The sequence below is a fragment of the Leptodactylus fuscus genome, chromosome 3 (genome assembly GCF_031893055.1).
Source record: "Leptodactylus fuscus isolate aLepFus1 chromosome 3, aLepFus1.hap2, whole genome shotgun sequence".
In the NCBI taxonomy this organism is placed as follows: Eukaryota; Metazoa; Chordata; class Amphibia; order Anura; family Leptodactylidae; genus Leptodactylus; species Leptodactylus fuscus.
Window position 1 is genome coordinate 243,379,946 of NC_134267.1, and position 14,399 is coordinate 243,394,344.

The following is a 14,399-nucleotide window of genomic DNA, read 5'->3' on the forward strand; positions in this document are numbered from 1 at the left end:
ACACTCCTGTCTGCTTCACAGCGTATATTGATGGAGGAAGAGGAGGATGACGAGGTGGCAGATGATTTCATTGTCACACAGGAGGCTAGCTGTACCCCCTGGCCAAACTACCGCCACTGAGGTGCCTAGTGTCACCAGTTACATAACAAATTTAGTGCGGTTTGCACACGTTGCAAGTCTAAACTGAGGAGGGGGTTTGAAAAGAGCAACCTTGCCACCTTTTGCGTGCGCTCTCATTTGGATGGCAAGCCTAGACACCTACACATCTGTCTCTGACACATTGGGGAGTTCACCCTCATCCGCCCTTTTGGCCTGCACCATCATGTGCCTTTTCCCAGCCACTCCCCATCTCCCAGGCGTTTCATTGCAGGCAGAAGTACAGCGCAAGCCACCCACATGCCCAAGCCTTCAAAGGCCTCATCTAAAAACTGCTGTCCCTGGAGATGTTGGTGTTTATGCTTCTGGATACTCAGACCTTCTGTCACCAGATGGCAGCTGGGGCACCTCCCAATGCTGGGCCTAGCCGTTACTACTTCTCTTGGTGTGCTGTCCCTGCCTTGCGCCTGCATGTGTCCCATAACATCAGTCGGGCCCAGCGTTCAGTGCTTTGCTGTAAGGTCCACTTGACCACCGACACATGGACAAGCGCCTGTGGTCAGGGATGCTGCAGTGCTTATCTTTAATGACAGGCAGGGTGAATGTGGTGGAGTCTGGTCCCCGGGGGCAAACTGGGGTGGCCTATCTCCTCTCCCAGCCCAAAATTAATGGCAGGGTTTCTCTGAAAGCCTACTGCGCTGCAACCTCCACCCCAGCTACAAGCTGGAAACGCTGTACCACTGGCATGGGGGAGATGTAAGCAGGACGTGCTGAAGCTCATCAGCTTGGGGGACAGACAGCACAGTGCCTCCAAGGTCAGGGATGCCATCCAGGATGATATGGCAATATGGTTTTCCCTGCTGCACCTGGGCCCAGGCATGTTTGCGTATGTGATAATGGCCGGAACCTGCTAGCAGATCTGGAGCTTGCCAGACTCAAACATGGTCCACACATGGCCCACGTTTTCAACTTGTTGGTGCAATGGTTCTTTGAAACCTACACCATTGTGCCTGATATACTGGTCAAAATGTGGCCATTTTTGTAAGCGAGAAGTAGCCTCTGCTAGGCTGAAAACATTCAGAGCACACTCCTCTCATCTTCGCACCGTTGGCTGGTGGAGGAAGACGAGGGGGATGAAGTGGCATCTGATGTCCCAGTCCCACATGAGGCTTGAGGGTGCACTTCAGTGCATCCCATTGCTTCAGCACGGATGGTGTGAAGGGGAGTGGAAAATGGAGGAAATGGAGAATGACCCTTACAGTTGGGGGCAGCAAAGGCAGGCCAAGTAACACACTGGCACACATGGCTGACTTCATGTTGGGTTGCTTCTCAAGAGACAAAGGCATAGTTCATATCATGGAGAGCAAACAATACTGGATTGAACAAAAAATTGGATTGAGCTGATATAGCATGATTGAATTGCTGTGTCTCCCACTTAATTTTGGGGGGTAGACCCTTAAAAATTGGATTGAGCTGACATATCCTGACTGAATTTCTGTCTCTCCCACCTAGGATTTGGGGGTACACACCCTGGATATCTGGATGGAGCATACATAGCCAGACTGAATTTTAGTGTCTCCCACCTAGGTTTTGGGGGTACACACCCTGGATATCTGGATTGAGCAGACATAGCCGGACCTAATTGCTCTGTATCCCTGTTTTGGGGTTACACACTGCCTGAAAAACAGTTTTTCACGTACATAGCAAGAACTGCCTGCTGTGGATTCCTGATATTTTTTTGGGGGGGCCCCAGAGAAAAGCTGTTTTTCACATATATAGCAAAAAGTAACTGCTGTGGATTCCTGCTATGTTTTGGGGGGACACCCTCCAATAAAAGCTGTTTTTCACGTATATAGCAAGAAATAACTGTTCAGAAATCTGTATCCCTGTTTTTCACTGTCCGTGGAAAGCTGGACTCCTCTCCCTGCAGTGTATAGCTCTGAAAAGAGCTGTTGTTGTTCTTTGGTTTTATCCCTGCCTATCTGAAGCTAATCGCTATCTAGCCCTCTGCAGTTATGTCTCTCTACCTATCTCTGACCGCAAAAATGGCGAATATGCCGGTGGCCGTTCTTATAAATGGGAGGTCACATGTTTTCGGCAGCCAATAGGTTTTTTCAATTTTTTATTCACCTCCGTTGTCGTAGTTCCTGTCCCACCTCCCCTGCGCAGTTATTGATGCAAAAAAAGTGCCAGGGAAGGTGGGAGGGGACACAAATTTTTACTGCGTTTGCCTCGTGGTATTCGATTGGAATCGAATACCTCGAACGGCCTGATGTTCGATCAAATACCTATTCGATCGAACGGTGTTTGCTCATCTCTAATTGGCGCCCTCAGCCTAATACTTGGTAGCACAACCTTTAAACACAATAACTAGGCACAACCGCTTCCGCTAACCAGCAATGAGTTTCTTACAAGGCTCTGCTGGAATCTTAGACCCTTCTTCTTTGGCAAACTGCTCCAGGTCCCCCCTGAGATGTGAAGGGGGCCTTCTCCAAACTGCCACCAAGAGATCTCTCCCCCTCCCCCACAGGTGTTCTATGGGATTCAGGGCTGGACTCATTGCTGCCACTTTACAAGTCTCCAGGGCTTTCTCTCACCACCATTTTCTAGTGCTGACCTGAAGTGTGTTTTGGGTCCTTGTCCTGCTGGAAGAGCCCTGACCTCTGAGGGAGACCCCGCTTTCTCACACTGGGCCCTACATGATGCTGCACAATGTGTTGGTCGTCTTCAGACTTCATAATGCCATGCACACGGTCAAGCAGTCCAGTGCCAGAGGCAGCAAAGCAACCCCAAACCATCAGGGACCTCCGCCATGTCTGACTGTAGGGGGCGTCTTCTTCTCTTTTTTCCTGTAATCTCTATGTTGAGGCCTTCTCCTACTTTTGTCTCCTCTGACCAGAGAACATTCTTCCAGAACGGTTTTGGCTTTCTCAGGTAAGTTTTGGCAAACTCCAGCCTGGCTTCTGTCTGTGGGTAAGAAGTGGGGTCTTCCTGGGTCTCCTACCATACAGTCCCTTCTCATTCAGACGCTGACGCTGGATAGTACGGGGTGACACTGTTGTACCCTCGGACTGCAGGGCAGCTTGGACTTGTTTGGATGTTAGTTGAGGTTCTTTATCCGCCATCCGCACAATCTTGCGGTGAAATCTCTGGTCAATGTTTCTTTTGCATCCACATCTAGGGAGGTTAGCCACAGGGCCATGGGCTTTACACTTCTTGATGACACTGCGCACGGTAGACACAGGAACATTCAGGTCTTTGGAGATGGACTTGTAGCCTTGAGATTGCTCAGGCTTCCTCACAATTTTGCTTCTCAAATCCTCAGACAGTTCTTTGGTCTTCTTTCTTTTCTCCATGCACAATGTGGTCACACAAGGACACAGGACAGAGGTGGAGTCAACTTTAATCCATTTCAACTGGCTGCAGGTGTGATTTAGTTATTGCCACCACCTGTTAGGTGCCTCAGGTAAGTAACAGGTGCTGTTAGTTACGCAAATTACAGAAGCATCACATGATTTTTCAAACAGTGCCAATACTTTTGTCCACCCCCTTTTTTATTTTTGGTGTGGAATTATATCCAATTTGGCTTTTTGACAATTCTTTTTGTGGTTTTCCATTGAAGACAAATTAAATGAAGAAAATATCAAAGAATTTGTTACTGCAATCATTATCTGGAAGAACACGAGTATTATCTGACAGAATTGAAGGGGGGGGGGGGGCGATACTTTTGGCCAACACTGTATACCACTATACGAATAGAGAGGATATCGGTAAAACTAGGTCGGGGTCTCCTCAGACATGTTTGTCCCTCTGCGCTGTAACCATGAAGAAATAAACTCTGCCCCCATGTACTGGTCACATGATAGCGGTGACATCATCACAGGTCCTTCATCCTTCTCCTCTCCTGAGCTCCGCCCCCACTTCCTGGTCACATGATAGCGGTGACATCATCCCAGGTCCTTCAGCTCTTGCAGCTCCTCGGTGGTCAGTGCTGTTGTCTTGTTCTCTCTGTTATCAGCCATTACCCCAGGCTATAGATATATATATATACTGTATATACAGCAGTGACTGCTCTCTCTGTTATCAGCCATTACCCCAGGCTATAGATATATATATATACTGTATATACAGCAGTGACTGCTCTCTCTGTTATCAGCCATTACCCCAGGCTATAGATATATATATATATATATATACTGTATATACAGCAGTGACTGCTCTCAGGACACGTTCACACTGCGGCTAGAAGGTAAGATGACATCACTGCTCCAGGTGTGAACAGAGTCTTAGTTCCATGATCCTGCAGTCACATACAATGGGCCCCATCACTGGTGTCTGTGGGAATCCTCCTGTATCCATGTGAGGAGCTCCTGTATGTCACACATGATGTGGCCCCTGGAGGATTTCGGGCCCCTCCTCTCTCCTGCACTACTAGATCCTCCAGCTCATCCAGTTTCCTCCTCTTCTCCTCCAGACGCTCCCTCTCCTGAATGACCCACCAAGGATGGACAAGGACAGGACTGAGATCACCAGAAGAATATTAGACTTCACCTTGGAGATCATCTATCTGCTGAGCGGAGAGGTATCTGTACTACATTTCTATCATCTATCTGCTGAGCGGAGAGGTAACTGTACTACATTTCTATCATCTATCTGCTGAGCGGAGAGGTAACTGTACTACATTTCTATCATCTATCTGCTGAGCGGAGAGGTAACTGTACTACATTTCTATCATCTATCTGCTGAGCGGAGAGGTATCTGTACTACATTTCTATCATCTATCTGCTGAGCGGAGAGGTATCTGTACTACATTTCTATCATCTATCTGCTGAGCGGAGAGGTATCTGTACTACATTTCTATCATCTATCTGCTGAGCGGAGAGGTATCTGTACTACATTTCTATCATCTATCTGCTGAGCGGAGAGGTATCTGTACTACATTTCTATCATCTCCCTGCTGAGCGGAGAGGTATCTGTACTACATTTCTATCATCTATCTGCTGAGCGGAGAGGTATCTGTACTACATTTCTATCATGTATCTGCTGAGCGGAGAGATATCTGTACTACATTTCTATCATCTATCTGCTGAGCGGAGAGGTATCTGTACTACATTTCTATCATCTATTGTCTCTCCATACACAGGAATACATTATACTAAAGACACCCCCTCCCTCGCTCTCCCTGATACATGAGCAGAAGATTCTAGAACTCACCAACAAGATGCTGGAGCTGCTGACTGGAGAGGTGACACTGCTGGGAATGCTGGGAAATTCTCCAGTAACAGCACTGGAGGGGGAGGGGTGATGACTGTATCATTGTGTTGTCAGGTTCCTATAAGGTGTCAGGATGTCGCTGTCTATTTCTCCATGGAGGAGTGGGAGTATTTAGAAGAACACGAGGATCGGTACAAGGAGGTGATGATGGAGGACCCCCGGACCCCCCAGACATCACATGGTGAGAGGAGACATATAGATATATATATATGTGTATGTGTATATATACAGTACAGACCAAAAGTTTGGCCGCACCTTCTCATTCTGTGAGTGTTCTGTATTTCCATAACTATGACCATTGTAGATCACACTGAAGGCATCAAAAGTCAGCGGTAAGACATGTGGGATTATAGACTTACCAAACAGTGTGACACAACTGACAATCTGTCTTACATTCTCGGTTCCTTTTGCTTTGATTCCTGCTTTGCACACTGTTGGCATTCTCTTGATGAGCTCCATGAGGTAGTCACCAGGAATAGTTTTCACTTCACAGGTATGTCCTGTCAGGTGTAATAAGTGGGATTTCTTACCTTATAAATGGGGTTGTGACCATCAGTTGTGTTGTGCAGAAGTCAGGTGGATACACAGCTGATAGTCCTACTGAATAGACTCTTAGAATTTGTATTATGGCAAGAAAAAAGCAGCTAAGTAAAGAAAAACGAGTGGCCATCATTACTATAAGAAATGAAGGTCAGTAAGTCCGAAAAATTGGGAAAACTTTGAAAGTGTCCCCAAGTGCAGTTGCAAAAACCATCAAGTGCTACAAAGAAACTGGCTGACATGAGGAAGACCAAGAGTCACCTCTGCTGCGGAGGATAAGGACCGCCCCAGGAAAGGAGGACCAAGAGTCACCTCTGCTGCGGAGGATAAGGACCGCCCCAGGAAAGGAGGACCAAGAGTCACCTCTGCTGTGGAGGATAAGGACCGCCCCAGGAAAGGAAGACCAAGAGTCACCTCTGCTGCGGAGGATATGGACCGCCCCAGGAAAGGAAGACCAAGAGTCACCTCTGCTGCGGAGGATAAGGACCGCCCCAGGAAAGGAGGACCAAGAGTCACCTCTGCTGCGGAGGATAAGGACCGCCCCAGGAAAGGAGGACCAAGAGTCACCTCTGCTGCGGAGGATAAGGACCGCCCCAGGAAAGGAAGACCAAGAGTCACCTCTGCTGCAGAGGATAAAGTCATCCGAGTCACCAGCCTCAGAAATCGCAGGTTACCAGCAGCTCAGATTAGAGAGCAGGTCAATGCCACACAGCGTTCTAGCAGCAGACGCATCTCTACAACAACTGGTAAGAGGAGACTTTGTGCAGCCGCCGGCCTTCATGGTAAAATAGCTGCTAGAAAACCACTGCTAAGGACCGGCAACAAGCAGAAGAGACCACAAGGAATGGACATTAGACCAGTGGGAATCTGTGCCAAGGTCTGATGAGTCCAAATTTGAGATCTTTGGTTCTAACCACCGTGTCTTAAGTGATCGGATGGACTCTACATGCCTGGTTCCCACCGTGAAGCATGGAGGAGGAGGTGTGATGGTGTGGGGGGGCCAAGCTGGTGACACTGTTGGGGATTTATACTGAACCAGCATGGCTACCACAGCATCTTGCAGCGGCATGCTATTCCATCCGGTTTGCGTTTAGTTGGACCATCATTTATTTTTCAACAGGACAATGACCCCAAACACCTCCAGGCTGTGTAAGGGCTATGTGACCAAGAAGGAGAGTGATGGGGGGCTACGCCAGATGACCTGGCCCCCACAGTCACCAGACCTGAACCCAATCCAGATGGTTTGGGGTGAGCTGGACCGCAGAGTGAAGGCAAAAGGGCCAACAAGTGCTAAGCATCTCTGGGAACTCCTTCAAGACTGTTGGAAGACCATTCCTGGTGACTACCTCATGAAGCTCATCAAGAGAATGCCAAGAGTGTGCAAAGCAGGAATCAAAGCAAAAGGAGCCGAGAATATAAGACATTGTGTCACACTGGTAAGTCTATAATCCCACATGTGTTACTTCTGAGTTTTGATGCCTTCAGTGTGATCTACAATTGTCATAATCATGAAGATACAGAAAACTCTGTGACTGATAAGGTGTGGCCAAACTTTTTGTCTGTACTGTATTGTTAGGGTCATCCCATAACTAATTCTAGACAGATCTCCAGCCGCTCATGTATTCCGTCACGTGTGTTTGTGTCTCCACAGATGGATCCAGTAGGAGAAATCCCCCCGAGAGATGTCCCCTGAGTCCTCTGTATTCCCAGGACTGCCCAGAGGAGAATAACCCAGACAGTCAGCAGGTAGGGGGCGCTGCTGAGTCCTGGGGTACATCTATATAGGGGGTGGAGCTCGCCGCTCCTGCACTCATACATGTACCAGACAGTCAGCAGGTAGGGGGCGCTGCTGAGTCCTGGGGTACATCTATATAGGGGGTGGAGCTCCTGCACTCATACATGTACCAGACAGTCAGCAGGTAGATGGCGCTATAGTCAGAGCATAAAGTGACTGGACCAGAGATATTACATTGTTTTTTCCTCTGTTTAGGGTGAAGATCTGATGGATATTAAGGTTGAGGTTAAAGAAGAAGCAGAAGAGGAGACGGATTCCTGGACTGATCAGCAGTGTAAGGAGCGGAGACTTTCTCCTCTAGATACTACTACTCCCATCATCTCCTCATCACATGGCAATCTATCCCATCACTGTGTGTTTCCTACAGATGGAGCCATTGCCAGAAATCAGGGAGAAGATGTGACTGATATTAAAGCGGAGGCTGAAGAAGAGAGGATGAGGGGCCATCACCTGTGTAAGAGGGAAGTGGAGGAGGGGATTCCAGGAGGTGTTACCACAGGTACGGAGTCATGAATGGAGAAGGAGAAGTCCCAGGTTTCTTCAGGTCGGTTCCCCCTTAGAGCTCCAGTCCAGTAACTCTCCGGCAGAAAGTAATTCCAGCTATTAAACTAAGAACAGAACTATAAGCCATAAAGCAGAAGTTGTAGCCGAGCGTTGTGTGAATACTGGACTACTGGATAGAGATGGGAGGAGTTTCTGGTCCTGGTCAGACTGGGGCAGGAGCGTCTCCATCCCGCCATTAGTCCTAGTGAATACATTGGGGGAAGTCTCTCTTATTCTCCTTGGAGATCCTACAGATTACTAGGAATAATTTGTTGCGGTTCTTCCCCGGGGACAATCCCTTGGGGTCGGAGGGTCAGAAAGGGCTGAGGATTATCTAGAACTGAATATCGTCCCCGGTCACAATAAGCTGAGAAGGAAAATACTAATATTTCGTATTTTAGGTGACGGCTTACCCCCCTTAACAACTATTGGTCATGAGGGGTTTTACAATGAGGGCTCAGGGGCGGAGCCTCTTCATACATGGTGGGAACCAGCTGTATAATACAGCCAATACCTGCCATGAGTCGGGCCAGCGCCAATTGTGTCAAAAGTAACAGTTAACTCTAAACAGAATTGACTCCAAAGTTGCCGCCATGTTGTAATGATTGTTGCCTAGGAGGTGCCTGAACTTCTCCTCTGCCCTGTTTACAGCATTTAGTGATATGCTTTACAGTATAGTCATGGCCATAGGAAGCAAAAGCCTGAAGCCGACTCGTGACCTGCTCTGTAGCATCTATAGGCAGTAGTGATGTCATGATGGGTCACTATGGGTGTTATCTGTACAGGTGTCAACATATTTTGTGATTCCACCTGTCTCGCGTGTGATGTACATTAGATTACTGATGCAGTGAAAACATCTTTAGAAATAGCAAGTATAAGGCTGCTGTAAGGCTTAGTGGAGAGAGTGAAGATTGCAGGATATTATACTCTAACACCTTCCCGACAATCACCGTACTAGTACGGCGGATACACGGGTGTTAAATTATGGCGGACGCCCGGGAGGTGGATGGACGTCATAGTCGCCAGGTGTTTACTGCTTTATACAGTAGACACTCAGCGCTAATACCCCTGGTCTGTGTCAGCACTGATCAGGAGCATTAAACCCCTCCAATGCCTCAGTCAAAGCTGACCGAGGCGCCATTTTCCTGGCGACACGTGGATGCCACCATTTTTGCTGCACTCGGCGGCATCCAGAGTAAGCTCCGGGGCCGGCATCACGTTTCTTTGACAGCCGGGAGCCTTGTGACGGCTCTCCGGCCTGTCGTTCTATTGCAGACTACTCTAGGTAGCCTGCAATAGAAGTGCCGGTATTTTGCAATGTATTAGCATTGTAATGCATTGCATTAGTGATCAGACCCCCTGGGGTTCATGACACCTGGGGGGGGGGGGTCTAACAAATGCAAAAAAAAAAAAAAGTTTTGATAAAGTAAAAAAAAAATATGAAAAAAATTAAAAATCTTAAAAGTTCAAATCACCCCCCTTTCCCTAGAACACATATAAAAATACCTAAATACTGTGACACACCTACACATGAGGTCTCCCTGTGTCTGAAATCGCCGGCTCTACAAATCTATACAAATATTTTTCCCGTACGGTAAACGCCGTAGCAGGAAAACGAGTCAAACGTGCCAAACCGCCGTTTTTTCACTGTTTTGCCTCTGATAAAAATTTTAATATAAAGTAATAAATGCAAAAGCAATTCCCCAAAATCTTGCAAAGATTAAGACTAGAGATAAGCGAACAGTGAAATATTCGATATTCGTTTCGAGTAGCCCCTCAATATTCGACTACTCGAATTGAATATCGAATCCTATTATACTCTATGGGGGAAAAATGCTCGTTTCATGGGTAGGCAACATTCGATCAAATTGAACTTGCCAAGTCCACGAGTGAGGGTCGGGCTGGATTCTCTGTGCAGCGTCTTCCAGCTCTGAATTCACTTTGCCAGGCATCGGGCCTGGGCAGAGCCAACTGCGCATGCGCGCACTACAAGTAAATGGCCAATTACAGTCAAAGCGGCCAATTTCTTGTAGCGCGGGCATGCGCAGTCGGCTCTGCCTAGGCCCGATGCCTGGCAAAGTGAATTCAGAGCTGGAAGACGCCGCAGGGACGCTGCACGGGGAAAACTTCTAAAGGTAGAAGAAGAACCAGCGTTGATTGGCCGACTGTATAGTATTCGGCCAATCAATGCTGGTTCTGCATCAAACTTTTACATTCGAATAGCGAGTGGTACTCGATTGAGTATTTCGAATACCATAGTATTCAATCGAATACCTACTCGATCCAATACTATTCGCACAGCTCTAATTAAGACCTCATATAGCTAGGAGAGCAGAGAAATAAAAAAAACGTTATGGGGTTTGGAAGGGGGGGGGGAGTCAAAAAAAAAAAATCGAAATATGCCGTCGGTGGGCAGGGGTTAAAAAAAATAATGATAACATGAAATGAAAGTCACTAATGAATAAACATCAAAAACGTGGTTTAAATAATAAGTCATTTTTGGTGAAACATTCCTTTAAAATACAGAAATCTGTAAACCATAAAGTGAACGCCATCGCTGGAAAATAAAATTGTATTGGCCACGGCTTTATATATAGGATTTGGTTTTTTTTTTTTTAATGCCAATAAAATCTAAAATTAAGAAATAGTGAATAAGAATTTAGTGACTCATTCCCTTTAAGAGTAATGTCTCTATCCCTCTTTGTCATTGATTATATTGTATATAACTTGTGTATTTCCAGCCTGTTATAAATTTCTCTACTTTGTATTTTGAAAAAAGAATCATCAAATCTTTTTTAATCCTACAGAAAATCACCGTAAGAACCTTGAGGAAAACTATAAAGTAGAAGATGAAGATATGGTATATACCCCTAATGTACATCCAGGAGGTCACAGTACAGATCCATCATATAATCCCCCGAATCATGAGGAACCTTCTGACCAACCACAGATTGTGACCACAAGTACCGGCCAGAAAGAGGGGGAAAGGTTTCAATGGGAAGGTGGAAAAGAGTTTAATAAGAGCTCAGATCTTCTTACAAACAGAATTCACCCAGGAGTTGAGCCATCTTCATGTTCAGAACAAGGAGAATATTTCAACGATAAATTAAATTTTGTTACACATGAGAGAAGTCACACGGAAGAGAAGTCCTTTATATGTCCAGAATGTGGGAAATGTTTTAGCAATAAATCAAATCACACAGGAGAGAAGCCATATTCATGTTCAGAATGTGAGAAATCTTTTATTGCTAAAGACAAACAAAGTGATCATCAGAGAAGTCACATGGGAGAGAAGCCATATTCATGTTCAGATTGTAGGAAATTTTTTTCAAGTAAATCATATCTTGTTGCACATATGAGAATTCACACAGGAGAGAAGCCATATTCATGTTCAGAGTGTCGGAAAAGTTTTACGGTGAAGAAGGATTTTGTCGTGCATCAGAGAATTCACACAGTAGAGAAGCCGTATTCATGTTCTGAATGTGAAAAATGTTTTAAGGATAAATCAAGTCTCAATACACATCAGAAAAATCACACAGGAGAGAAGCCATATTCATGTCCAGATTGTGGGAAATGTTTTCCTTATAAATCATATCTTATTATACATGAGAAATTCCACAGAGGGGAGAAGCCATATTCATGTTCAGAATGTCTAAAACGTTTTACACTTAAATCAAGTTATATTAGACATCAGAGAATTCACACAGGAGAGAAGCCATATTCGTGTTCAGAGTGTGGGAAATGTTTTACCACGAAGAATGAACTTGTTGTGCATCAGAGAATTCACACAGGAGAGAAGCCGTATTCATGTTCTGAATGTAAAAAATGTTTTATGGATCAATCACGTCTTATTAGACATCAGAAAATTCACACCGGAGAGAAACCATATTCATGTTCAGAGTGTGGGAAATCTTTTATAAAGAAGAATCATTTAGTTGTGCATCAGAGAATTCATACAGGAGAGAAGCCATATTCATGTTCAGAGTGTGGGAAATGTTTTACCGTGAAGAATCATTTTATTGCGCATCAGAGAATTCATACAGGAGAGAAACCATATTCATGTTCTGAATGTGGAAAATGTTTTACAGAAAAATCAAGTCTCAATACACATCAGAAACATCACACAGGAGAGAAGCCATATTCATGTTCAGAGTGCGGGAAATCTTTTATAAAGAAGTGTCATTTTGTTGTGCATCAGAGAATTCACACAGGAGAGAAGCCGTATTCATGTTCAGATTGTACGAAATGTTTTTCAAGTAAATCAAATCTTGTTGCACATATGAGAATTCACACAGGAGAGAAGCCATATTCATGTTCAGAGTGTGGGAAATGTTTTACGGCAAAGAAGGATTTTATCGTGCATCAGAGAATTCACACAGGAGAGAAGCCGTATTCATGTTCTGAATGTGGAAAATGTTTTTCAAATAAATCAGATCTTTCTAAACATGGGAGAATTCATACAGGGGAGAAGCCGTAATCATGTTCTGAATGTGGGAAATGTTTTATTTCAAAAGCCAAATTCAATGATCATCAGAGAAGTCACACGGGAGAGTTTATGGAAAATAAGACCATTCTTGTTTGAAGTTCAGAGATATTAAACAGCCAATAAGAGCCTCGTTTTGAGTGACATTAGCTTGTATCTGCGAGGTCAATGTGACCGGGATCCACGGAGGAAAAGTCTGGTGGATATAAACTGTGAAGCTGAATTGTCATCATGAAAAAGGAAGGAGACCCTGTGTGACATGTACAGTCCTATGAAAAAGTTTGGGCACCCCTATTAATCTTAATCATTTTTAGTTCTAAATATTTTGGTATTTGCAACAGCCATTTCAGTTTGATATATCTAATAATTGATGGACACAGTAATATTTCAGGATTGAAATGAGGTTTATTGTACTAACAGAAAATGTGCAATATGCATTAAACCAAAATTTGACCGGTGCAAAAGTATGGGCACCTCAACAGAAAAGTGACATTAATATTTAGTACATCCTCCTTTTGCAAAGATAACAGCCTCTAGTCGCTTCCTGTAGCTTTTAGTCAGTTCCTGGATCCTGGATAAAGGTATTTTGGACAAACAATTCAAGTTCAGTTAAGTTTGATGGTCGCCGAGCATGGACAGCCCGCTTCAAATCATCCCACAGATGTTCAATGATATTCAGGTCTGGGGACTGGGATGGCCATTCCAGAACATTGTAATTGTTCCTCTGCATGAATGCCTGAGGATTTGGAGCGGTGTTTTGGATCATTGTCTTGCTGAAATATCCATCCCCGGCGTAACTTCAACTTCGTCACTGATTCTTGAACATTATTCTCAAGAATCTGCTGATACTGAGTGGAATCCATGCGACCCTCAACTTTAACAAGATTCCCGATGCCGGCATTGGCCACACAGCCCCAAAGCATGATGGAGCCTCCACCAAATTTTACAGTGGGTAGCATGTGTTTTTCTTGGAATTCTGTTTCTTTTTGGACGCCATGCATAACGCCTTTTTTTTTTTATAACCAAACAACTCAATTTTTGTTTCCAAAATGAAGCTGCCTTGTCCAAATGTGCTTTTTCATACCTCAGGCAACTCTATTTGTGGCGTACGTGCAGAAACGGCTTCTTTCTCATCACTCTCCCATACAGCTTCTATTTGTGCAAAGTGCGCTGTATAGTTGATCGATGCACAGTGACACCATCTGCAGCAAGATGATGCTGCAGCTCTTTGGAGGTGTCTGTGGATTGTCCTTGACTGTTCTCACCATTCTTCTTCTCTGCCTTTCTGATATTTTTCTTGGCCTGCCACTTCTGGGCTTAACAAGAACTGTCCCTGTGGTCTTCCATTTCCTTACTATGTTCCTCACAGTGGAAACTGACAGGTTAAATCTCTGAGACAACTTTTTGTATCCTTCCCCTGAACAACTATGTTGAACAATCTTTGTTTTCAGATCATTTGAGAGCGGGCTGTCCATGTTCGGCGACCATCTAACTTAACTGAACTTGAATTGTTTTGTAGAAAGAAATGGTCCAAAATCCCTTCATCCAGGATCCAGGAACTGATTAAAAGCTACAGGAAGCGACTAGAGGCTGTTATCTTTGCAAAAGGAGGATCTACTAAATATTAATGTCACTTTTCTGTTGAGGTGCCCATATTTTTGAACCGGT

The 14,399-nt window shown here is 45.0% G+C and overlaps 1 protein-coding gene across 1 annotated transcript in view; it reads left to right on the top strand.

Moving 5' to 3' along the window:
* The window catches only part of LOC142198685 (uncharacterized), a 104,157-nt gene extending 91,144 nt beyond the window's left edge, over positions 1-13,013 (top strand). Inside the window, exons 17-20 of the mRNA XM_075269713.1 lie at positions 7,562-7,656; positions 7,901-7,979; positions 8,073-8,204; positions 11,056-13,013. Coding sequence (XP_075125814.1) covers positions 7,562-7,656; positions 7,901-7,979; positions 8,073-8,204; positions 11,056-12,725 — 1,976 coding nt within the window. The 3' untranslated portion in view covers positions 12,726-13,013. The remainder of the gene's footprint in view (positions 1-7,561; positions 7,657-7,900; positions 7,980-8,072; positions 8,205-11,055) is intronic.
* Positions 13,014-14,399: the final 1,386 nt, after the last annotated feature.